Here is a 27,782-nt window from a genome sequence, read left to right on the forward strand (position 1 = left end):
AAAAGATTTTCAAGATGAGCATTTTATCGAACACAACTCCGTGCGATTTTGTCGATAAATAGTAAGCATCTTTGGTGGATACGATGTATTTCTGTTTGCCGATTTCACTCATTGCGGGGGTGGTCTGGAATATAACCCCCTGCCGTGGAAGGGGATTTACTGTATAGGCCTGTGCACATTTTTCAAGATGTTGCAACATTTTTTTAGGGATGGTCGAGTGGTGCATTTCGTGTCAGCATGTGTTCGTGTCAGCTCGTGTGTGTTCGGAAGCGTTTGTTGACAAGAGACCTGGGAGGTGGCATCCTGCAGTGGCGACAGGAGAGGGCCTTGAGGGTGTAATCACAGCAAGGAAGCACACTAGGGATAAACACACACTCACTTCCTTACTTTTGGAAAGAAAAAAAAGGGGAGATGCCTGAAATTGCATCCAAATTGGCTCTCTTTTCATATTTTGGCCTTCTTCCATGTTGGTAATCCCATCGTTATGGTCGCCAAGTTAATTGCTGGGAAATGTGGAATGAAAAGAAGTCCCCAGAATCACAAACGTTACACAATCAAAGACCAACACTTGCCACTTGGCTACGGGTAAAGCAAATAGTGAAAAGTCGTTTTTTTTATTCTCTACATGATCGGCTAATTGATACAAAGATGACAACAAATAGGACTTCAAGTGTCTGATAGGCCATAATTTTACATTTGGCACTGTGCACACAGGGGAACACTGAGGCTTGTTTGGATGATGGAAAAACAAAAGCCTTCTACAAGCTGCTCATGGAGGCCTACGGGACCGTGAAAGCAGAAAAAAAAATAGTATCAAACTATTGGCTTATCATCATTCATTATGTGCCTCCTGTTGTGGATTTAACACGGAATGTTGCAATTTGTCTGTATTTTTTTTTGGTTTTTTTGTCTTGCATCATGACTGTAGAAATGTTATTCTTCTCTCTTTCTCGAGAGAGGGAGAAAATGGTAGAATTTAAACAGACAGCTGTCTGATGGAAAACTTCATATAGAATTGAGAATTGAGTCAGACACAAAATCTTAGTCTTGTCTCAGTCTCAGACTGGCCAGATTGGGTATTTTATATCAGGAGCGGTCAAGGTCAGTACTGATCTGGTAGTCTTCAACTTAAATAATTTGATCATAAAGGGTGATAAACGTGATAAAACAACATAGTTCTCCGATTCATGTGTTACTAACCTTCTACGCGTACCCAAGTAATGACTGTGACCTTCATGGAGTTGTGATTGAGTGACAATTTAGTGGGTGAGAGATTATTAATGTGACCCCGCTGTGCACGTTTGGGGAACAAATTTTTGCAGTTTCATAAATGCGGCCAAGCTCTTCTTGGCATCTTTATTTGTTTAAATGCATTCAAAGCAGGGCCGGTCCTGACCAATTTGGTACCCTAGGCAACATACTTTTTGCCCCCCCCCCCCCCCCCCCCCCGCACCTTCTATTTTCACCACATATATTTAAAATCTCACACTGAAAAAGCACAATATCTTTTTGTAATTTATTATATAAAAAAAGACAACTACAAACAAGTGCACAAAATTAAAAGAAAAATGCTCTAATAACTATTCGAAAACATAAAAAATTTAAAATTTGTTATTACAATATGATTAACACCCACCCCCACAAACCTACCGGTATATAAGATACAAAAACCACTTTAAAATGTAACTTTTTTTTTTTTTTTTTTTTTTAAACTTTTTTTTTTCACCTTGACCTTACTCACCTTGTCGTCTCTGATGCAAAAGCATCTATTGCAGTATCATTTGACAATTGTTTTGGAAGGTGTACTTCTTTCTCCACTGGCAGTTTGTGTGTGGGAAGGTACTGGACTTGGTGGGCTTCGACTTGGTGCTGATGTGGATAGGTTGGCTGTAAAAGATGGCCCAGTATGTACAGAGGTGGAAGGAAAATTTTTCAGAAGAGCATCTACAAAGACAAGATAGTGGAATGTTACATTATATTAGTCAAATAGCTGTTGATTGTGAAACCAGCATGACATAACCATAATAGCGCCTAAATTTTTGCAGTCTACTGTACCTGTCTACTTGATCCGGCCACTATCTTTGATGGGCGTAGTTAAAAGAAAATAAATTCTTGAAGCACTGCAACTACAGAGGACTATCTAATAATAATGAATTAAATAATATTTGGCAGCAAAAATTTTTTTTTACATGAACGTGATCGCCATTTTAATGAATTAATGACACATTTAATAACAAATGTTTGCATTTAAATCCATGGCACTTTTAGTCCGCCATAACACAGAACTTTATTTTAACTTTATCCGCTAAATTATTAATTGCATATTTAATGGTTTATTTATTTAATTAACCGTGGCACTTTTGGGCAGGGAAAATTTATTTGAAAAGCACAATTTAACACAAGGTAAAAGTGGTTCACATCACATGAAAATAAGCAGTATCATTTTATTCTCCCATACACTTTGTCCAACTTTCTCTAAAATGGGGGAGGGAGTCAATTTAACTGAAACTAATCCACAGCTGGCTGAATACTGAAAATATTTCTAAAACAACAGCCTGGCTCATGATACAGTATAATTTAGCTTTAGCAGTATGTCATATAAACTCTATGTAAATAACCACTAGCTTGCAGTTGCGCTAAGTATATGTGCTTATGCTGATGAAAAGTTATTTTCATCACAACAAACCTCTATCTTTCTTTATGTTTATGCTCCTCTTCTTTCTTTTTCTTCCCTCTAAAATGCGACCCAGAGGGCTTATGTCTTTTCATGACGTTGACTCGTCACGTAACGTCGCTCAATTGCGGAGGGTAAAAATAGCACCTTCAGGTAGCTCGCTGGTCTGCTGGGTGGTGGTGAAATTATCGCATCACAGGAAACAGTGAAAAGGGGCAGAAAGCACCCTAGAAAAATGATTTCATTATTATTGAAATACTTATTACGATATATTTTGTTGTTCTTTTGTTTTATTGTTTTGTATAATTTTTTTGAATACTGCTATCATCAAATATTATTCGAACATTTTTCTTGACGCCCTTTTGGACGCTGCGATGCCCCAAGGCATTTTCCCAGCTCTCCTAATGGACGATATGGGTCTGATACAAAGATTTTTTTTTTTATGCAAGATGCCTTGTCAAATGTATAAAGAAAATTAAAACAAGAACTCTGCTCGTGCCCCTCAACAGAATACGTTGTCTTTGTTCCTGTAGATGCTCAATCGTCATGGTTTTTAAATGATGTTTATGGTCTTGGCATTGATACGGTCTCGCCTTGACTCAGTCTCAAATGGTAAATGGAAAGTACTTATATATAGCGCATTTATCTATATGGTTACCATGCCCAAAACGCTTTACATTAGCACACATTTAACCTTTCACGCACACATTCACACACCATGCCACACAAGGCACTGTCAGCCCATTGGGGGCAAATTAGGGTTCAGTGCCTTGCCCAAGACAGTTGTAGCCAGGAATCAAAACCACTGACCCTTTGGTTGAAGGACAACTCCAGCTAACAACTGCGCCACGGCCGCCCACTCAGTCTCGATTCCCAAAACCTTGGTCTTGCCTCTGTCTTAAGTCGAAAGCTTTAGTCTCAACTTCGAAAGTGTTTGTTTTGTCGTATCATGACCTGGGTCAGTTCTAATTTCGGAAATTAGAGCCATTGTTATTCTGATGTTTGTCAAATTGATAAGGTAATTCTTTTTTAGACTCATTTTATTTCATATTATTGTTGAAGGCCCTGCACCCTGCATTGTGGCTCTTACACAAATCTGATGCCATACGAGACTTGCTTCTCCGTACATAAGTATGAAGAACTTTTCTAATCCTAGCAAGTTTACACAAAAAGCTTTTCAACTCCGTCTCAGGGTGATTATTGTATTTCCCAATTTAAGAAAGCTGACAGTCAGTCTAAGCAGCACAATCAGGACACTAGCTAAAGTCATCTGGAGAAGATTGTCCTGTGAGAGGTGCACACATAAGTAGCGGACAATTTGACGCAGACATGTGACACAATTGTTTACTCCATAGAACAAAGAACAAATTTGGGACTTTTCATGTTGGCTTCGTTGAGCATGTAAGTGTCAATGTAACTGTTAGTTGTTGTCTGTCACTATGTGAACAGTCAACATGGTTCTTACATGTGCAAAATAGTTAATTCATTAATCGTTGCTGTGTGATTGAGTCATTGTATCTGGATGCAATTGAGACGAGATGCCGTGAACAAGTTGGCAGCGGCAAGCAGAGGCGCTGTTGGTTCAGTCTTAACTAGTGTTGTAACGATACAAAAAAATTCAACTCGATATCAATACTCAAAAAATACTTTTATTTTAAAGGGTTTTAAGATTTTAATTTAGCTTACAACAAAGTGGCTTTTTTACTCGGGCCTGGTCTTTAATGTTTTTTCCCCACCTTTTTTATTCTATTATTTGTCAAAAATTAGGATTTCTTTGATAATCCTAAACTTAAGAGTGGATATACAGCAAAAATGAAAGAATTTGAGTTGGTGGCAAATAGTATTTCATCACATTCTAGTTAGATAAAGCCATAGATAGATGCATAAACTAGGACCAAAAAAAACACACTAAATAATTTTTTAAATATCGTATATAGTCCATCATTGTTTGTGGTTTACCTGAAACGAGTGATTAAAGGTTGCACCCCGTGCATTAAAGTCCCATTTAAAGTGCACTTTACCTGATATTCCTGCTTTATGGAGTTTATTTATAATAGCTAGAGCCTGTGTGGAAAACCGACACTCTCACAAGTGCTGTAGGTGTATAATTTTTCTATGTAGCATATTGAAATGTACTATATAAGTTAGAAAACGTTCAGGAAGCGTAGCATGAGGTATTTTTTTCTTACCTCAAAGCAATTTGGCACCCCCTCCACTAAATGGCGCCCTAGGCAACCACAGAGCTCGCCTATGCTGAGTGCCAGCATTGGAGAAAACATACTTTTGCTTAAAGAGTTGTGAGATTTGAATTGAACTTTTTGGCAATGTTTAATGAATGATGCATTTAACTGGAGGAGTAGCCACTCTCAGGGGAAGTTAGAGGATGGGAATTGCCATGGTTCTTCTTCCAACCTCTTTTTTTATCAACAACATGAGAAAATGATTTGGATGTCAGTCAGCAGATTTGTTTGTCTAGTCCTAGCCATCTTTGTGGGAGAGTTGGCTGAATGGTTTAATGCTTTAAGATGAACTTCAGCCCCAACCGAACAGAGAGAATGTCTTCCTGCTTTCTCTGTGTGACGGGCCCACCGAAGCCTGCCTTATCGCTCCCTGTTCAAGGCCCCTTGGGGTCTCTCTCTACTCTCAGTCACCTTACAGCTGTTTGTGTTCTTTTCCGTCGCAGAAAGGTCCCAGCGATTTGGAGCTGATACCGGACGAATACTCGGTGATGATTGGCCCGTACCCCTGTAACATCAGCTTCAACAATGACCAACTGTTCCACTGCACCATCAGCGGCCTGCTGAGCTCCCGTGAGACAGAGATGCCTGTCACTGTAAGTGTGCAAACTGAGCCTTTGAGTGAAATGTCGTGCTGGATGATCAAGATAACGGTGCATTCCACTCTGTGTTCAATCTAAATTGGCCTTGTAAGTGCTTCACTTTGATGACAGCAAGCCCTGTCTTATCAGTCAAGCATGCTCTGGACACATTCAAGGGTTTTTTTTTTTTGCTGTCGTGGGCAGAAACTGTATTATTCGTATAAGGTTTTTCCGATGCTGATGCTTCCCTTACTGCTTACACGTTTGCACAAGGCATATTTACAAATTCATGGGAGAGCATTTCTGCTAGTTAGAATACTAAGTTGCTAAATCCAGTCCTGTGTAAAGTCAAATACACATGGTCGAAATCAAATGGAGACACTAGCGATGCACCGGTTCACAGTGAATAGTGTAAATGTCATTAATTCCTGAACTTGTAACAATAACATCATATTGGAGGGAAGAATACTATTTTCACGAGCCTGGATAGAGCTGAAATGTTGGTAACATCTTGGGAAATTAGGGTAAACAAAAAGATAATTGACACATGCCTGAAATACACCTTTTGCACAACGATTTCACACGTACTTCCGAAAGGTCAAGTGATCTAATATGAAAGATTCTTGGATGAGAACATTTGAGGATTGAGGCTAGACAGCCGCTATTGCTTGAATGTGTGAAGTGCCAATTAAAAAAAATAATGATTTTATATGAAGTGAATGCCTCATTGTAATCAACATTTTAACAAAATGGTTATCATGATGTCTGAAGGACCGGCTAATGGATGGACTCTTTTTTTTGCTCGGATGAATAGACAGACGCTCTCGCGTGACTAAATTGAGAGCACAGTGCATTTGCCTCTGTTAGTTGAGCTCATCAAACCTGGTTTTGCTTCATCCGGGATGTTTTCAAAGACAAACGCACTGGCTGCCAGCTGTCTGCTCACTATGATCTGAAGGTTTGACCTCAGTTATGAACAAAGTTTGTCCAATGTAACATGTGTCCAAATATGTCAGCATTTACGAGAAACCGCAAAGTCATTACATATGCCTTGGCTTACGGCAGGCAGCTGTTAATCGGTTGGGGTAATGTATTTGCCATTTATCTCCATAATCCTTTATCAATCTGCCATTTTTGCCGGACAATTTGCCAGTAAGACACAATCTGCTTGTGCTGACATGTGGCTCGTGTTGTTCGTTTTGTCTCTCACAATTTTGAGGTCCTGATCAAGATGTTGCTGAGTCCTTTGCATTTGTGATAACATTTCATTGGGATTCACTGAGGTGGCACATAATTTTCTTTTTGCCAATCTGATCAGAACTCATGTACTGTCTACCATTGGTTCTCATCTCTGCATTTTCCTATTCTTTGTAAGTTATGACCCACTTTTCCAAAGTTTAAGAATAATATAAAAAAAAACATATGTACTGTACAGTATATCAAATTTGAACCATAACAACACGTGCCTGTGTATCCAAAGTACCTTACGGAGCATCGTCTTAGAAAGCCAGGCTAAACTTGACAATGACATAAATGTGCAAAGATGAAGATATCAGCACTGTTCTCCCTTTTAAAAAATGAAAGATGCAGACCAAAACTGCTTTTTTTTGTTAATTTTTTAGCATCCATGTTAACATTAAACATACCTGTCAAGTTGTATGGTTTCGGTGTAATTTGTACAGTTGAGCACTGATTTTGAAATGTATACGGCATACGTTCAAAATCTGTACGTTTTTCGTGACTTGTTTTTTTTTTTTCCGTTCGGATTTTGTCACCGTTTCGGCAACAAGACAATGTGCGTTACTATGCATTACTACGTTGGTTGAATGACGCGAGAAAAGTCAGAGACACCGAGAGAGAAGAGTGTTTGTTGTGACGCTGTAGCAAACACGATGCTAGGCTAGATGGCTCCAATATTTCCTGATTGTAGCCGACAGCCTACAATCTACGCCTAGATATAACATGCATATAGAACTAGATGCGAAATGACAGACTCGGCAGCGTTAGTAAACAGCCACCATCTTAAAGCAGTAGACTTCTCAGAAAGGCTGTATTGTAGTGAACCTTCCTAGCGAACCTAAGTCACTTTTTATCTAAAATACTCCTAAATGGGCAAAATCTTGACTTGAATCTATCTTTAAATGATGAAACAGTTTTAAAACTCACATGTCGAAAGTAGACAGAAGGAAACTAATGCAAAAACGGGAGCAACTTTAACGGTTGATTTATAACATTAAATCACTTCCAAACATAGCAAAGGTCACTATGGTTTTTTTTTTTCTTTTCTTTTCTTGGGGGGGTTGTTTTCTTTTCTTGGGGGGGGGAACAAAACAGGAAAGGTAGCACCAGTTACTTTGCCAAGTAACTAATTACTTTTACATTCAGGTAACTGAGTTACTAACTCAATTACTTTTTTGGAGAAGTAATTTGTAACTGTAATTAATTACTTTTTAAAAGTAAGATTAACAACACTGGTCATAAAGATGAAGTCTGCAGAACGAAAAGTGACGAAAGCGGAGATTTTATTCTGCCAATTTGTTGCCGGACACAATTTGCCCGCAACATGCCGAAAGTAGACAGAAGGAAACTAATGCAAAAACGGGAGCAGCTTTAACGGTTGATTTATAACATTAAATCACTTCCAAACATAGCAAAGGTCACTATGTTTTGTTTTTTTTTTCTTTTCTTTTCTTGGGGGGGGGGGACAAAACAGGAAAGGTAGCACCAGTTACTTTGCCAAGTAACTAATTACTTTTACATTCAGGTAACTGAGTTACTAACTCAATTACTTTTTTGGTGAAGTAATTTGTAACTGTAATTAATTACTTTTTAAAAGTAAGATTAACAACACTGGTCATAAAGATGAAGTCTGCAGAACGAAAAGTGACGAAAGCGGAGATTTTATTCTGCCAATTTGTTGCCGGACACAATTTGCCCGCAACTATTGCTGATCATTTCTCAGAATTAGCAAAAGAAATGTTCCCGGTAAGTTCATTTTATCAATTGACCTTTTTAATTTATAAATCGACACACTAACGAACTACCTTCAAGTCAAACTGAATTGCGAGCTGAAGTGCAGCCATCAAGACATGATAAAAATTGCCAAAATTGCTACATACAATTATAACAAAAGTCACTGTTAAATTTTAGTAATCATTATGTAGCTGAAGATATTGATTGCACCATGTTATATGTGACAATATTACCAACCAATTCATATCATTTAAAAAAAAGTAGTTTTATTTTTGTTTCATATTGCACACTATATACAACGTTGTAAGATTAGTCATCAATTTGTAAGGGTATATGTCACTACTTGTAAGATTGCCAACGGCCTCGGGTTGAGAGGTATGATTAAACTGAAAAAAATAATTAGGCTACTCCCTTGCAAGTAAATTGTTGCATTTACAGACGACGACCAGCCGTTTACAGGGAATTAAACGTCATGTTACATATATACACCGCATCAGAATAGATCACATCACATGTTGACCTGAGAGCTTCAATCGGAATGGAAAAAAACGTCTGCAAGTCTATTCTTGTCCCAGCTTTTTGCATTTCTATCTGTGATTCTTTTACTGTGGGGGGAAAGTCATCATCAATATTTAAAGACAAGCCAGAATGTGAGTGGTTTGCTAAAATAGCTCTGAAACATATGTCAGTCTGTCGCTAGAGTGCTGGCTGCTGCTAAAAACATTTGCCTTTGCCTTTTCCGTCACAGAAATAGAAATATTTGTTTTGGGCTCCACAGCCACCACCGTGTTTTTACAGCATTGTCTGAAAATGAACACTAGCAATTAGTGAAGCAAAGTCCCGGGTCAGTTGAAATGTGGGCACGTTCAAAGAGAACGATAGCGTAGAGGATGACATTTAGCTCGGACACAATCACAGGGTGCACGTTGTTGAATATCTGTGGGCATGTTTTCTTTGTGCGTGGCTTGGATTTCGCATGCATAACTTTTTGAAGGGTAGTTCTATTTTTCCAAGCCCACGTTTAGCTCGGCTCTCAAGCAGACAAGGAGAAACATCTCCTGAACGAAACAGGAAGAGTGAACAATGGCATTCTCCCCTTCATTACACTCAAGCAGATTGATGCAAGAACATGCTTTCACTGTGTCAATAAATTCCCGACCGGCATGGAAGGATTTGCTTTGAGTATAGAGTTTTTATTTTTAAAATTTCTTTCCATGAATGTTAGAATTGGTTTAGGAGAGGGAAGGAAGTGGGGAGACAAATCTCTGCTGACTGGTCACAAGGCACAAGTGGAAGTCCTTTTCTTGTCACATCTGGGTTAGAGTGAGTCATGTGACTCCAGGCTGCAAGTCTGCACTTCTTCGTTTGTCCTTCGTGCACCTGCGTCCTAACGACTACATCGATCTCAACATTGTCAGAAACATTCTTATTCAAATGCGGATTCAGCAAGCTTGGAACATCCAAAAAAATGTTCTTTGCTGGACATTTACTGTAAAATTATCAAGTATATGTTTTTTTGTTTTTGTTTGTTTTTTTTTTTGCTTAACAGAATGAACTAAATACATGAAATATCATAATTCAAGGGGGGAGGAAATTGTATGAGTACAAGCAAAGTTCAAATTTTAGTGGTTCTTAAAGAAAAATGTCAAAGTCAAATGTTACATATTGTTATTTAACATAATTTAGGCTACTCAGCGTGAATCAGTCATCTTCAGAATGTATGTGAACATCTCCACTGATGCCCACTTCAACCTCTAAAAATAAAACATCTATCACCTTAATATTTTGGATAATGAGTATTGAGGGAAAATACTGCCAATGATACAATTGAAAGCTCAAAAATAGCAGCTTTCAGACATGAGAATACGAGTGGAACTAGACAGGAAGCCAAATCAAATGTGTCATCTACACATAATACTCACGCATGTTCTACATGAGAGATTAAAAGATTGTTTCTGTTTCGTGTTGTGTATGTAAGTGTTCTTAACCCTTTCCGGGACAGTGGTCACTACAGTTGACAGCTATTCAAATGTTGTCACTTATGACCTTTAACCCTGTATTGAGCAAGGGAATATTTTTGGTCATTGAAATATATTATATATGTATATTAACCATTTTTAATATATGATTTTTTTTCAATGATTCATTATTATTGGCTTTTTTCGTATTATAAATGAATACAATGCTAAGAAGAACAAAATTTGTAAATGAATAAAAACAAAAATACACACTGGTCACAGCCCAAATTAACACATTATAGTTGACCTTTTGTTTTTATACTCATTGCACGCCATTGATGGCGATGGACGTCCAGTTCATGTAAACCAGGAAGATTGGCTGCGGATGCTCGTGTTTGAGTGCGAGTGATGTTCAATTAATTTAGACTGGAATGCCGTTCATTCATCATTTGCCCCTCCCAGTCAAAATGGATTGGACCTCCGCTGCAGTCAGTGGTAGCCCATGAGTTAAATGAGTCCCCTGTAAGGGTTGAAAAAAAAAATTCATGGTGCATGAAAGGGTTAAAAACAGTATATCAGTCTCAAACAAGAGACTTTTATGCCAACTTTAATTTATTGGTTGACATTTTTTTCATTGTTTTTGACGTTTCCCTCACAGCGGCCGTGTTAGTGTCCAAGTCCTTGAAAAGAGTAGAGATTGTGCTGTAAAAATCAGCATCAACAGATTAGAAAAGAAAATGAACAAGCAAACACACGTTCGATCTGCCCCTTAATTCAATGTGACACTTTGTCATATTGTCTGTAAAAAAAAATGAATAAATAAACGATGCAGCAGCATGAGCCGCAAAGAGACTTTTTAACCGAGCTGTGATCAAACTCGCCCCCTCCGAAACATCACCTCAACGCGTTCGATCTCATGTGTGAAACGCAAATAGAGTTGGTCGTATCGCTGGAACACACATAGCTCACGGGCACATTTGAAGCGGCTTTTATGTTCCGTCCGACATCAAACTGCCTGCAAGTCATTAACTTTGTTTTTGACACCACGCTACTTTAAGGCTCTCAACGGTACGTGACAAACTCCAAAACTTGTAAAACACATTCTGCTCGTATTGTAGCAAGACTTCCTGGGTAATCATTACATAAGAAACATTTGATATATGAAGTAGGGTCCAGTGGGATTTATTTAAAAATAATAATTAACCCTTAACCCAATAACAATCATGCATTCAATTAATTTATTTTCTTCATTGATTGAGATGGCTGTTCACAATATTTATGAATGTACAGTAATATACCACACATGTATATGACACTTCTTGTATCTGTCAACCTGCAGCACCATCTGTGTGTCATCTCCGGTTGTCACCGTTAACAACAAATAACAGATAACAAAAAAATTATCTTTTTATTATTTTATTTTTTCCTCTCGTTTCCTCATGTTTTCCATTTTCTTATTTCCTCTCATCTCTTCATATCTCTTCTCATCTCCTGACTCTCTCTTATCATCTGTTTTAATCTCACTTTGTCCCTTCTGTTGAGGTGGTTGCATCTTAACGTTATTCTCCGTCAATTATTCCTACGAATGCAACGTTAAGCTGCAACCACGTCAACACCTTCTCATCTTTTCTTGTTTCTTCGGATCCTTTTTCTCATCTTTTCTCATCTCATCTCTTCTCATCTCATCTTTTCTCGTCTCTTTTCTTGTTTTCTTTTTACCTTTTTTAATAGCTTCTCCTTCCTTTTCCTATTTTCTTCTGGTTTCCTCTCGTCTGTTCTCATATTTTTTATTTGGTTTTCCCTCATGTCTTCTCTTATTGTCTATTTTCTTCCATTTCCTTCTTTTCTCATCTACTCTCGCATCTATTCTTCTCTTCTCTTTTTTTCATGTTCTTTTCTTTTCATCAATGCAATTATTGTCCCCTCTCATAAAATAGAATGGACTAAATCGGACTTTGTCATTCTACATAGTACAATATACCGTATTTTTCGGACTATAAGTCGCAGGTTTTTTTTTTCCATAGTTTGGCTGAAGGTGTGACGAATACACTGGAGCGACTTATGTGTGAAATTATTAACACATTATTGTATCATTCCATATGTCATTTTGGTGTTTTGGAGTGACACTGATGCTAAACACACACACAACACACAAACACATGCAAAACTTGTTAGCATGTTCTTTATGCTATAGTTATCTGAATAACTCTTAATAGCTATGTTACATTAACATACCGGCCACGTTCTCATTTCGTTGTTAGTGCATCGTGTAACATTATCATACTGTACACTTATTCAGCATGTTGTTCTCTATTGTATTTTTATTTTAAATTGCCTTTCAAGATGACATATATGTTCTATGTGTTGGATTTTATCAAGTAAATTTCCCCCAAAAACGCAACTTAAGACTCCGGTGTGACTTATATGTTTTTTTTTCCTCTTCATTGGGCATTTTTGGGCTGCCGCGACTTCTACTCAGGTGCAGCTTATAGTCCAAAAAATACGGTAATTAAAAGTAACTACTCCTTGAATCATTAATAGCAGCCGTATGTGATAATAGTAGCAGCTACAGTATTGCAACAAGGTCAATGATTACACATTTGTTGTCTTGTTTCTTTCCGTTTCCTCTCATATCTTCTGCTCTTCTATTTTGTGTTTCGACTTGACATCTACTGTTATCTCTTGTAGGTGCAAGTGGGCAACTTTCGCCACACCATTGCCAAAGTGCAGATGGGCGGCAGCGAGCTAGCCATCGTTGTGTCCATCGTGGTGTGCTGTATCCTGCTGCTGCTCTGCACCGTGGGTAAGTTTCATGGAGATAGTAAATCCAGATGTGACTCAGCCAAACAAACGCACAAAGACGTCGTTGTTCCTTCTTGCTGATTGTTTTAGCAGACAGATGGATTATCACACTAAATGAGAGTCATGCCAGTATCCTGTTAATATATAACATACTGTATATAGCATTCTTCACGGACATAGGAAGAGTCCGTAGTGAAATATTATTACACAAAAGATTAAATGCAAAAAAAAAAAAAAAAAAACTCAACTAAATACAACTCACAAAAAGGCAATAAGAGCTTCCAAAAGTAGGGTGAAAGAACCACTTCACATACAGTGGGGCAAATAAGTATTTAGTCAACCACTAATTGTGCAAGTTCTCCCACTTGAAAATATTAGAGAGGCCTGTAATTGTCAACATGGGTAAACCTCAACCATGAGAGACAGAATGTGGGAAAAAAAAAAACAGAAAATCACATTGTTTGATTTTTAAAGAATTTATTTGCAAATCATGGTGGAAAATAAGTATTTGGTCAATACCAAAATTCCATCTCAATACTTTGCTATGTACCCTTTGTTGGCAATAACAGAGGACAAACGTTGTCTGTAACTCTTCACAAGCTTTTCACACACTTTTGCTGGTATTGTGGCCCATTCCTCCATGCAGATCTCCTCTAGAGCAGTGATGTTTTGGGGCTGTCGTTGGGCAACACGGACTTTCAACTCCCTCCACAGATTTTCTATGGGGTTGAGATCTGGAGACTGGCTAGGCCACTCCAGGACCTTGAAATGCCTCTTACGAAGCCACTCATATGTTGCCCTGGCTGTGTGTTTGGGATCATTGTCATGCTGAAAAACCCAGCCACGTCTCATCTTCAATGCCCTTGCTGATGGATGGAGATTTTCACTCAAAATCTCTCGATACATGGTCCCATTCATTCTTTCCTTTACACAGATCAGTCGTCCTGGTCCCTTTACAGAAAAACAGCCCCAAAGCATGATGTTTCCACCCCCATGCTTCACAGTGGGTACGGTGTTCTTCGGATGCAATTCAGTATTCTCCCTCCTCCAAACACGAGAACCTGTGTTTCTACCAAAAAGTTCTATTTTGGTTTCATCTGACAATAACACATTCTCCCAGTCCTCTTGTGGATCACCCAAATGCTCTCTAGCGAACCGCAGACGGGCCTGGACGTGTACTGACTTCAGCAGGGGGACACGTCTGGCAGTACAGGATTTGAGTCCCTGGCGGCGCATTGTTTTAGTGATAGTAGCCTTTGTTACTATGGTCTCAGCTCTCTGTAGGTCATTCACTAGGTCCCCCCGTGTGGTTTTGGGATTTTTGCTCATCGTTCTTGTTATCATTTTGACGCCACGGGGTGAGATCTTGCACGGAGCCCCAGATCGAGGGAGATCAGTGGTCTTGTATGTCTTCTATTTTCTAATACTTGCTCCCACAGTTGATTTCTTTACACCAAGCGTGTCACCTATTGCAGATTCAGTCTTCCCAGCCTGGTGCAGGTCTACAATTTTGTCTCTGGTGTCCTTCGACAGCTCTTAGGTCTTGGCCATAGTGGAGTTTGGAGTCTGACAGACTGAGGTTGTGGACAGGTGTCTTTTATACAAATAATGAGTTAAAACAGGTGCCATTAATACGGGTAATGAGTGGAGCCTCGTTAGACCTCGTTAGAAGAAGTTAGACCTCTTTGACCGCCAGAAATCTTGCTTGTTTGTAGGTGACCAAATACTTATTTTCCATTCTAATTTGAAAATAAATTCTTTAAAAATCAAACAATGTAATTTTCTGTTTTTTTTCCACATTTTGTCTCTCATGGTTGAGTTTTACCCATGTTGACAATTACAGGCCTCTCTAATCTATTCAAGTAAGAGAATTTGCACAATTGGTGGTTGACTAAATACTTATTTGCCCCACTGTAAATTTGCTTCAGTATGACCTAAGTAAAAGTATGACTGTGCATTATTTCTTATGCTGCTTTTTTACAGCTTTCGGGTTGAGGTTTGAAAGCTGTCTAAATTACATGTATCTCCCTTCTCTTTGTGTGTGTATTTGTCTCCCTAGCCCTTGTTGTTTACTGCACAAAGAGCCGAAGGGCAGAACGCTATTGGCAGAAAACATTACTCCAAATGGAAGAGATGGAGTCCCAGATCAGAGAGGAGATCCGTAAAGGTGTGTTTCAATCATTGTTTGCGATGGACAGTGATGGATGTCAGATCCATTTTAACTAGGAAGCCTGGCACTGAATCATCGCTTGATTCAGCATCTAACTGTGTCAATGATAGTGCGCTCACGTACACGCACTACCACGTACACATTTTATAAGACCTTGTTCAGACCTCAAATGACGTGACGTGTCAGTTTACAAGAAAAAAGAGCACGAAGCGAGACAGAAATATCGACCACCTTTGTTTGTGTTGTTTCACGCACTTGTTTGTGTATGCCAGTGCTCGTGTATGTTGGAGGATTTGGACTGGTTCAAATCTGACGACGTGATGAATCTGTTGACAGATTTGCGCCTTGTAAGCGTGACTCATTAAGGGTGAGTGATCATGCGGTCACAGCCATTCGGCTTCACGGCCTCCTTGGGAGTTAGGCTGCAACGTGCACGCGTACATTTCTAGGGTGTGCAAGCAAAGCACAGCTACGAGTGGCCAGATTTATGGCGGCAAGATAAGGGCACGGGTGGAGGAAGAGGAATGGAGGGAGGAAATAAGAGGTGCGGAAGTCAAGGCGGCGAGTCCGAGTAAGAGCAGAAAAGCGTTGAGGTTAGGCGGAGAAGGGGAGGACAGGTTGCTTAGGAGAGATTTGTGACCTAGTTGAAGATGTTGGAGTGTACACAGAGGGAGAGCCACGTATCTGCTGAGACAAAAGCTCAACACAGAAGAAGAGGGAGGAAAGAAAGAAGGCAAATGGACATGTTCCAGCTGACAGGAAGGGGAGCTCTCTGCTCTTTTGGCCTTATGGGGCTCATCACAAGTTGAGGGTGTGAACTGAACTAGTGCTTCAGAACACATTAGTGAGCAACAGGATAGATAACGTGCTTCCTAAATCCCCATGGTCTTGTTTTTTCTGTCTTTCCAGCCAAACACCATCTGAAGAATCCCACTTTGTAAGGCCAAAAATGTCTCACAACAAGCCCTCCTGTATAATATGAGACCATTTCAATTCGCTGTAAGTTTGTTCATACAGTGGAAAGTAACCAACCACCACTGGCAGATCAATAACTGTCAAGATAGAAAATCCAATACACAGTCACACAAAGGAAGGACGATCTGTAAACAGTAAATGACGTTATCAAGCAGAATTTCTAAGGCTAAGCATAAACAGAGTTCAATCATTTACTGACAGTCTATCGTCGTCAATGGCAGCGTACCAGTTGATATAGATGTATTAAATATTCATGATATTAGCAAAGTTGGTTTGGCTTTTCTGAGCCGCTCCGCTTCACGGTGGACCAAAGCACCTGGCAAAGCCGCACAAGGGATTAGTACGTTTAGTATTCATCCTGCATATGACACGGGATCTAGGAAATGAACTGATGCAATCCCGCGTTGAAATCTCTCACTAACTGAAATCACATCTGTTTGGACGGATATCAAAGAGCCTTGGAGAATTTGAAGGCAAAAATAAAAAGCTTGAAAACAAAAGGAAACAACATCCCTCAGTGGAGCGCATGCAGACCTCCGCCAAGGCTGAACAATCATGCCAGGTGGTCGTGGGGGGAGTCCTCCCTCCTGCTTCTGTGACTGGCGCAGCAGTTCCCAATCTTTTCTCAGCCCTGTGCCCTGACAAAGCCTATCCTCACATCCCTCAGAATAATATACAAATGAATGAATATATTTAACTCATTCAATGGCAGCCATCTTAAAAAGGAGAGTGACAGTCGTTTTAGAGGATTTTAGCTGATTGCTCAAGGCCCATGACAAACTGTTCTATGAATATACAGTATACTATCCACCAAATCAACTGAATGAAAAGCGTAGCGTAGACATCCCTAGGGTAGACAATTTTTAGTTTACCTTTCTATATTTCCCATAATCTGGTACTACTCTCTATCATTGGTTAGGTTCATTAGTATCATCGGTTAGTTTAATGAAACATGACACAAAAATGCTCACTCATTGAAATGGTTCACACTTTTGGTAGAACAATAAGTGCAATTTGTAATACTCGCATTTGATTGGCTAGAGCAGAGGTCCCCAACCTTTTATGCACCACGGACCGGTGTTATTTGGGTCTTTTTTTTCACGGACCGGTGTTCTGACAAATTTTGCAACCCATCAAAAAAAATGCGCAAATTCAGCGATTCCAAAGTAAACACTACAAACATTCTTGAAAGAAAGGAATATTAACTTACGTTTGATAATGGAAGGACTTGTAGAAAAGTTCTCCTCAGATTCATCCTGCCATGTAAGCTTCACACAACAGCTGCACACCGCGCTCACCATTAACGACTTCGCCTTGTCGTTAAACATTAATTAAGAAGCCCGCTTCACAAAGATACGATGTTGGAAATTTTAGCAAGGTTTTAAACGCTCTTGTCGCGATGTCAGGATATTCCAGAATGACTTTAATTCAGAACCTCGGTAGAGTTGTTGTCTCAAATGTACGTTTAATAAGGTCGCCGTCATTTGCGATCTCCCTGTTTATTCACAAACGGGTCACGAGTCCACTCCTTCACAGTTCGTGGGTCTTCAAGGTTGTAGGCTCGTCAGGTGCCCTTTTCGCTGTAAAAATATCCTTTTCGCCGTAAAAATATTTCCAAAGACGTCTGTTTTCCGGTTATCTTCGCTCGTGTGGGGGCTAATTATTTCCAGGAACAAATGTGCTGCGTCGCGGCCTAGTAATACGCTATTATCGAGGACAAGCGCTCATAGATATATTATATACACAAACAAGATGTACTAATAGCAGTCCAATCAATGGACTTCTATGACAACATTGTAATCCATCCCGTAGTATTATATCTAGAGTAGACAGAGATATTGGTGTGTTAAGCAGGGGCACAGGGTTAATTCGGCCAGAATGTGGTTGTTATTAAATTATTTTTTTCTTTGCGGCCCGGTCGCAAATGCGCCACGGACCGGTACCGGTCCGCGGCCCAGCAAATGGGGACCCCTGGGCTGGAGTATATACAGTAAGAAAAATAAGTATTTGAACACCCTGCGATTTTGCAAGTTCTCCCACTTAGAAATGATGGGTGGGTTTGAAATTTATATGGTAGGCACTTGCCTACTTTGAAAGACAATCTAAAAAAAATCCAGAAATCACAGTGTATGATTTTTTTTTTAACAAACTATTTGTATTACACTGCTGCAAATACGTATTTGAACACTTGAGAAAATCAATGTTAATATTTGGTACAGCAGCCTTTGATTACAATTAAAGAGGTCAAATGTTTTCAGTAACTTTTCACCAGGTTTGCACAGACTGCCACAGGGATTTTGCACCACTGCTCCACACAGATCTTCTCTGGATCAATCTGGTTCCTGGGCTGTCACTGAAAAACAAGGAGTTTGAGCTTCCTCCAAAGATTAGGTTCAGGTCTAGAGACTGGAGGCCCCTCCAGAACGTTGATATGCTTTTTACGAAGCCAGTCCTTGGTTATTTTGGTGTTCTGCTTTGGGTCGTTGTCATGTTTGAATATCCAGTCACAACCCATTTTCAATGCGCTAATTGAGGGAGGGAGGTTATTCCACAAAATCTCACAATACATGGCCCTGGTCATCCTCTCTTTAATACAGTGCAGTCGTCTAGTCCCATATGCAGAAAAAGACCCTCAAAGCATGATATTACCAACCCCATTCTTCACAGTAGGGTTGGTGTTCTTGGGATGGTACTCACCATTCTTCTTCCTCCAAACACTATGGGTGGAATTAAGACTAAAATGTTTAATTTTGATCTCATATGACCACATGACTTTCTCCCATGACTCCTCTGGATCACCCAAATGGTCATTGGCAAATTTATAATGGGCCTGGACATGTGCTGGTTTAAGCAGGGAAACCATCCGTGCTATGCATAATTTTACAGTACCCTTGGAAATGGTGGTCCCAGCTCCTTTCAGGTAATTGACCAGCTCATCCTGAGTAGTTTATGGCTGATTCCTCACCAATCTTAGGATCATTGAGACCCTATGAGGTAGACCTTGCATGTAAGCCCAGTTCGAGGGAGATTGACAGTCATATTTAGCTTATTCCATTTTCTGATAATTGCTCCAATGGTGGATCTTATATCACATGGCTGCTTTACAATTGCCCGGTAACCCTGTCCTGCCTTGCAGAGGTCTACAATTCTGTCTCTGGTGTCTTTCGACAGCTCTTTGGTCTTGTCCAGCTTAGGAATTGGAGTCTTCCTGATTGTATGGGGTGGACAGGTGTTTATATGCAGCTAACCGCCTCAAACAAGTCAAAAAGTCAGACTCAATAAGTCCTCCTCCACTCCACTCATTCATTGGACTTTTTAAAGGCGACTAACAGGTCTTTGAGGCTCACAATTCCAGCTAGTAGACAGGTGTTTAAATACTTAATTGCAACAGTGTAATACAAATAAATTGTTAGAAAATCATACACTGTGATTTCTGGATTTTTCTTTAGATTGTCTCTCACAGTGGACAAGCACCCTAGCATGAAAATTTCAAACCCGCCCATTATTTCCAAGTGGGAGAACTTGCAAAATCGCAGGGTGTTCGACGCAGGGTGTTCGAATACTTATTTTCCTTTTGGATGTACATTGGATGGACGGGGGTAGAAGTTCATACTATATATGATTTGAAAATGTCTTTGGCACAAAAACCTAAGGAAAATTGCAAGGAAATAACTAAATCCTATCAAGAAGGACTCGGCCAACCGGAAGAGGCAACTTGCTTCTTACTGGACACCTGTCTCCGACCTGTACCATCAACCTTCCTACTATACCATCAAACTGTTAAAATTTCCATATAACTGTAATTTCTGACTAAACATAACCTACATAGTGGCCTTCTTTTTTGGATGGGACAACAATGTATGGTGTTTAACTTTTTTTTCTCTTTCAGGCTTTGCAGAGCTGCAGACTGACATGACAGACCTGACCAAGGAACTCAACCGCAGCCAGGGCATTCCCTTCCTGGAGTACAAACAGTTTGTCACGCGCACCTTCTTTCCAAAGGTGACCATTTCAATTTGTTTCCCTTATCTGATAACCACAGACACTCTCATTTTTCTCACTGCTGCTGAGCTAATCTTTTCTCCCCCCACGCCCCGTTTTATACTCCCCACCTTTTGGAATATGCATCACAATTCACCTTGGGGCTTAAAATGCTCAGTAGCTGTTGCAAAATGTCGCCTAAATTGGCACCCTGGTGGACAGTTAATGCTTTCTCGACAGGTAAGCAATTTTCTGACGTGTGATCCACCCTGAAGGGGTCCATCTCTGCATGGCTTTTTACACATACAAACGCAGCAGGATTTATCTATCGAGCACAGGCGTGGACTTTCAAGGAGACAACACAATGGCAGCCACTGAGACAAGGGAACTTTCCGCTCTGATTTGTAAAATCGCACTCACGCCCACAGCGGCACTCTCCCGCTTTGCAGGCTCCTAAGCGATAGCACCAGTGTTGGCGTCTATGCTGGACACCACGGCTGGGTTATTATGGAAAAAATAATAAGCACCATTTTTTTTTTAATTGAAAACTGAATTTAAAATTGATAATTCATTGATTTCAATACTTTTTTTATTCAACCAAAAAACTATAAACACTTTAAAGTCCGTACGACAGGAGAAAAAAAGTCTTAGACAGATTATGTGAATTACAATCATATTCTGAGACGATTCCACTATATACAACAATTTAGCAAAGCCCAGATGACGAGAATTTAGTCTTTTAATCTGCCGATTAGCCACGCCTACCATTATAGGGCTCTAGCGTCCCCAACAGGTGGATGACGTCAGCGGAGTCACGATTTCATCTGATTTAGTATGCAGCCCACTGAGGGGGAATTATTCACAACAAGGTAAACGCGACGAAGAGAGCTGCAAAATGTCATTGTTTCTGTCTCTCTACTTCAATATTTTTACAGGATATTCTTTTCATCCTAGTATTTTTCCCCAATTGCTAAATAAATGGCATGGTCATGACAAATAACAGTCTTGTGCTAACTGGAATATGAAATAATAAAAATGCACTTATTCAGGACGACATGGCAAAATTACTCCATAATGGTCAAAACTGTCGACTTCACCTTTACTATCGAACCTCCTGAACGATATTTATGACACCTAAATCGGGCTTATGTCATTTCCCTTCCCTGGCTTCAGAGAATGTAAACAAACCAAGAAGCGTGACAGCTAGCCGACATGCTAACCCGAACCGAGTGATGTTTCAAAGTCTTCTAAGAGGAAAATCACACATAACTAGCCCAGATCATTTCACATGACGACTAGGTTGTCGAATGTCTTTGCCGATCGGCAAACCGCCCGGCGGAGAGCAATTTACAGCTCGTTCCCTGGAGGAAGGCGGCTGCAGTTGTTGTGCAGATAACGTGCAGCTAATGTGCATGAGGAGAGCTTTTTACATGCCTATCAATGATCAAACGTAACCTTTATTTAAAGAAAGTTTGTAGTGTTTACTTTGTAATCGCTGTATCCGCGGCTATGTTTAACACAAAGTTGCAATTTCTGATCGGGTGGAAAATTTGACAGAACACCGGGCACACCAAGAGTGCAAAAGCCGAGTATGGTGCTCGCCCGGCGGGGGGATGTGCAACGAGCCGCGGGTTGTCGGCCGAGGGGACAAGGAGCATGTCAGCCACAAAATGCAAGCCACCTCCGTATTAAAATGATCCCAGTATTTGACATAATACAAAACACGATGTTAACTCACTTCCTCGTAAGTCCCAAGTTTTTCAAACTTTCGTGAGAATAGGCTGATTTTGTGTGGACAAGATAGTTGTACATATCAGGGTAGCTAGCAGATGTCAGGCAAATACGGCGGAGACAGCGGGTCGAAAAACATCGATTTAGGCATCAAATATGGATCTGGAGAATGGATAAACTGAAGCTTTTCCACATAACGCCTTTTATGCAACGCATCAAGTGAGTTTATGGCATCCGAAAGCACCGGGTCTTCCATGAAATGCATTATAAGTTGCTCGATCAATTGAGACCATTGATAATACAGACACAAAATGACGGACAAGGGGGCGGAACAATACAGCGATCACGTGATTTTGTGACGTCGGTGGGTAGGGTCTATAATGATGACCAACAGGGCCCCGTGTTCAATACAAAACCTTCCTACCACAACAAAACAAGTAGGAACTAATATTCACATAGGAACTAAAGTTATACAACATAAAATATACAATATAAAGGAATACTACATCACATTTGTAAAATATAAACACATAATAAAATAAATAATAGCCCATTTAAATAAGCTGAAATGAGCTAAAACACTTGTAATTAAATAATAAGAATAATACACACATCCTGCTTACACAATTAAATTTATTAATTTCTGTGTGGCGCTTTAACTTGAGAAAATCCACCAGTAAAGCTTTTGAAAACCGTTCATAAGAAAAAAAAATGTTTCATTGAGGCATTTCATTTGTAAAATCCATGCTAAAATCTTTGTCATTAGGATTGCTTTTCTCTTTAGCACAGGACTTCTTTTTTCTTCTTTCTTTCAGAAAGAAAGCTGACCAATACGCGAGGTCTGAAAGGCAAATTGTTGTTGGATTGTCTTTAAATACCCGCTACTTTTTGAGCAGAATTCTAGCTTTGTATAGGCTAATGTTCCTATTGTTAAAAGCACAAAAGTGTGTAATAAAAAAACTAGCACATTTATATATTGTTAAAAGCACAAAAGTGTGTAATAAAAAAACTAGCACATTTATATTTTGCATTGTGTTTTCTTGCTGTACCGAAAATGAACCGAATCGTGACCTCAAAACCGAGGCACGTACCGAACCGAGATTTTTGTGTACCGTTACACCCCTATAATTCATGCTTTAAAGGGTTCAATAGTCTACTTTGAAGATACTGTACAAGTTTCAGTGGTTAAACGTTTGCTAAGCAGTACCTTTTGGTCCCAGGTTAAATCCCACAGTGGACACTTTACTACTTTATTTTTAAAACAATGTTCACATGAAGGCAATGGTGACTGATGGGTGAGCACATTTTCCTCATTGTTCTGAGATCAAGGGTTCAATTCCGGGCTTCAGCCTTTGTGTGTCGAGTTTGCATGTTCTCCCATGCCTAATGTGAGTTTTCTCCAGGTACTGCTGTTTCCTCCCACGGTTTCGTCCCACATCCCAAAGACGTGCATTGTAGGCTGACTGAACACTCCAAATGGTTTGTTTGGTTGGTTGTCTCATGCCCTGGGATTGGCTGACAACCAGTATAGGGTGTAACATGCCTCCTGCCTGGAGTTAGCTGGGATAGGCTCCAGCACCCCCACAACCCTCATGAGAAAAAGCAGTACAAAAGATTAGGGCTGCAGCCATAGAATATTTTAGTAATCGAGTATTCCACTGAACATTCTATTGATTAATCGCGTAATCGAATAAACTTTTTTTTTTTCTAAGGTAAAGAGCAATTATAAATATTAGGGCTGTCAAAATTATCGCGTTAACGAGCGGTAATTAACTTTTTAAATTAATCACGTTAAAATATTTGACGCAATTAACGCACATGCCCCGCTCAAACAGATTAAAATGACAGCAGAGTTACATGTCCACTTGTTACTTGTGTTTTTTGTCTCCCTCTGCTGGCGCTTTGGTGCGACTGAATTTATGAGTTTAAGCACGATGAGCATTGTGTAATTATTGACATTAACAATGGCGAGCAACTAGTTCATTTTTTGATCAAAAATTTTACAAATTTTATTAAAACAAAAACATTAAGAGGGGTTTTAAGATGAAATTTCTATAACTTGTGCTAACATTTATCCTTTAAGAACTACAAGTCTTTTTATCCATGGATCGCTTTAACAGAATGTTAATGCCATCTTGTTGATTTATTGTTATAATAAACAAATACAGTACTTATGTACAGTATGTTGAATGTATATATCAGTCTTGTGTTTTATCTTTCCATTCCAACAATAATTTACAGAAAAATATGGCATATTTTATAGATGGTTTGAATTGCGATTAATTACGATTAATTCATTTTTAAGCTGTGATTAACTCGATTGAAAACTTTCATCGTTTGACAGCCCTAATAAATATACATGAGAAAACAAGACATTTTACCTAATATTGAACCATTTTCAGACAGTCAATGTCTTTATTTTTTATGTTCATTGTTGAAAACAGCCGACAATTGCATCTCTGATGTGACAATAAAAAAAAATCCCTGCTTTCACTCAAAACACTTCTAGATCTTATAAAAACACTCTTGTTTCTTACCTAAAAATGTCATTACGCTTGATAACACACATCACGTAAAAGTTACCGTAGATGTTTTTCCCACGTGCTTAATTTAAATTTCCATTTGTGTCAAATTATTTTTAAGTCCTAGTTAAGTTTACATTCTAAGTTGTAAGACCTGATAGGATTTTGAATTTTTGCAGTGTTCAAAATAAATTTATGATACCTGTTGTATACCTGCACATTAGGCACCAGTGCTACTTGTTTTATCCATAAATGACTACTGAGCTCAAATTGACAACATATCAGTTATCTTTATTATATTTTATTTTACACTCTCATCAATCTACAGCGCTGTTTTTTTCGCAGATTAAATAAAACCTGTATGTATGAAAGGAACGTTAGCCACGCATCGACAGTAGTCATGATTATTAGAAACCTAGCCCTCCGCAGGGTTAACGTTACGTTAGCAAGGTACAGTCACGCTAATCTTATTTAACAGCGCTACGTTAACTTCATTTTACCCTGTCCCGAGTATCGCTTCGCCTTGGGTAGAGCAGGGGCTAGGCGGGCGAGTTGCGCAGGGGGTCCAGCTGGGGGTGCGGAAGCATTGGCGGGCCTGCGGGTAGCCGAGGCCGGGCGGGGGTATTCTTATGCAAGTGCTGCATAACAGTGAATACATGAAACAGTGTTCGCCTTTGTCTACAGCTTGAAATGCTCTCATACTTTTGACATTTTCTGCCATTTCTTGGTGCATTTCTTTTGGCTTTCTTCGTCGTTATCTCTATATCCATGCATGGTTGAAATCAAATTTATCCGCCGCCGTTTTCTTCCTGTATGTACTGTACGTGACATCAGCGTGTTGTCCCGCATTAAAAGTAGTCCTGGCAAAATGCCATGCTTAGAGCTGGCAAAATTAAACGATTCCTCGAGGTGAATAAATTTACTCGGATCAGTTTTTAAACTCCAGTTACTCGAGTATTCCTTTCAGCTCTACAGAAGATGAATGAATGAATACATTTTTTGCAGCTGGTAGGGAATAGCAGAACAGCTTTAAAAGTGATGATTAACGTGATGTTTACGTGCTGCGTGAATGGAGTATGCCGTGGAGGTATATTCAAAATAAAGGAATAGGATAATAAATTGTGCACCCACCCTCATGAATTTCATATGCCCCCCTTAAGAATGTCCGGTGAGCGCCCATTTTTGCATGTGCAAACCAAAAGTAAGTCAGGCCCTCAGAGTCTATTCAAGGGTCTCTCGGCGCAAGGCCGCCCTTAGCTTCCGTGATTAATTAACCAGAACATCTTTCCTTTTCTGACGTTCTTTTCGAAGTTACGCCATCGTGATCGCAGCCGGCTGTCTTTTGAAGTTCTCCTGACGTGTGCGTTTCAGATGTGCTCTGATTACGAGAGGAGTCTGGTCCAACCTGCCTACGAGTATGATTCTTTGGGCCCTCGAGCTTTGCCAGAGACTCATCCGCTACTCCAGGACTGGAAGGTGAGGGGTTAAGCCATTAGCAAGTTTGCTGGTGCACTCTTCTGCCAGAGTGCCTTGATTTGGTTTCTTATTATTCCCTGCTCTCCCAACTGGGTCACGAAGAAGCATAAGGACTGTACTATGGTGTTGTTGATGACAAGCAAAAAAAGGCACACCGTGCATTTTGTCATTCTGCGCCTTTGTGTGTAGTTAATACTTAATGCGTGTTAGCAAAATGCTCCCTCTTAGAACACTTTGGACATTTAGAAATGCGTCTTGTTTTGTGATGGAGGGCCAGACAGCATATTTCAAGACAGTGCTTTCACACCAGCACGAATGGTGAGCGCACATTACGAGAGAAAATAACAATCCCGAGCTAGTTTTGAGGTTGGCGGCCTGAGGGGGTGCCTGTCTGATGGTGATGAAGTGCCCCCGGTCCGCGGCGTCTTCTCAGGAAGTGTTTCCAGGTCGCGGCAAATAAATCTCACAGGCCAGCATTTATCTTAATGGGCACCTCTGTTCTCCTTCTGTCAGCTTGCAAACGGCACCATATGGTTGCTGCTCAGTCACACCCGCAGAATGGCCGTTAAGTCCGCTTTGCCAATTTGAGTGCAAGATCCGGGGATGATGTTGACCTTGGAGCAAAGCAGAGGTCACCAACTTAGTATTATAAGAATTTAAGTGTCCGTATATTGCATAATGTGAAATGTTTTGCTAAAAGTATCACTGACGGGAGGTGATGTTGCATAATAAAGTACATAGGAGGACGCAAAAAGTTATATGGTTAAAGGTTAAAGTTATATTTTTAAGTGTAGATTTTTATCTGTACTTAGGCATTGTTAAAAAAAAGGTGTAGTTTCACTGTTTGTGCTAATGTGTTATCTGCATCACATCTTCATGTGGATTAATGTTAAACAGCAACAAACTTTCACTAAAATTTGGGTGAGTGTACTGTATGTATATCCAAATATATATTAAATGGTTTTAAAGGCCGATCTTGGGCTTGTATACTTTACCTGATGAGAGCGAATTATAATTGAGAAATAATAATGAAATTCACTCCCATCTCGTGGGAAAGCTGCCAAAATTTCCACCTCTACATGTAAGTGGCTAAAATGGATGCGATAGGAGCAGCAAAATAATCGCTTGCTTCCCTTTTGTCTTCAGTCCGCCAATCCGAGCAAACCCAACGTAGAGGAAGGCATAACGCTGTTTGCCACCCTTCTCAATAACAAGCACTTCCTTGTCACCTTCGTCCACGCATTGGAGCAGCAGAAGGACTTTGCTGTGCGAGACAGGTAAGCGTCTCCTCTGATAATGCATCTCAATTTTTAATTATTTTCATGTTTCTAGTTTTTCAAGTACTTTCCTCAAGCACTAAGGTGGCTCACATTCAATCTCAGGCACATCGAGGATTACTGTTGGCCATTTTATTGTTGCACCTACGGCATTTTGCTCCCACATCACTCAGGTGCAGTCTGGCATCCCTGCTCACCATTGCCCTCCACGGCAAACTAGAGTACTACACCAGTATCATGAAAGACTTGCTGGTGGACCTCATTGATGCTTCAGCCTCCAAAAACCCCAAGTTGATGCTGCGCCGCACAGAGTCCGTGGTGGAGAAGATGCTCACCAACTGGATGTCCATCTGCATGTACAGCTACCTCAAAGTAAGGACTTTAAAGAGAACGTGTTGTAGATTCTGAGTTGTCCAGGTCAAGGT

The 27,782-nt window shown here is 39.9% G+C and overlaps 1 protein-coding gene across 1 annotated transcript in view; it reads left to right on the top strand.

Annotated features, from left to right (window-relative positions):
- Positions 1 to 27,782, top strand: part of plxnd1 (plexin D1) — a 163,251-nt gene that overhangs the window by 102,388 nt on the left and 33,081 nt on the right. Inside the window, exons 19-25 of the mRNA XM_057817204.1 lie at positions 5,358 to 5,507; positions 13,112 to 13,226; positions 15,285 to 15,392; positions 20,260 to 20,372; positions 25,976 to 26,080; positions 27,227 to 27,357; positions 27,531 to 27,729. Coding sequence (XP_057673187.1) covers positions 5,358 to 5,507; positions 13,112 to 13,226; positions 15,285 to 15,392; positions 20,260 to 20,372; positions 25,976 to 26,080; positions 27,227 to 27,357; positions 27,531 to 27,729 — 921 coding nt within the window. The remainder of the gene's footprint in view (positions 1 to 5,357; positions 5,508 to 13,111; positions 13,227 to 15,284; positions 15,393 to 20,259; positions 20,373 to 25,975; positions 26,081 to 27,226; positions 27,358 to 27,530; positions 27,730 to 27,782) is intronic.

Source organism: Corythoichthys intestinalis, chromosome 2 (genome assembly GCF_030265065.1).
Source record: "Corythoichthys intestinalis isolate RoL2023-P3 chromosome 2, ASM3026506v1, whole genome shotgun sequence".
Taxonomy (NCBI): domain Eukaryota; kingdom Metazoa; phylum Chordata; class Actinopteri; order Syngnathiformes; family Syngnathidae; genus Corythoichthys; species Corythoichthys intestinalis.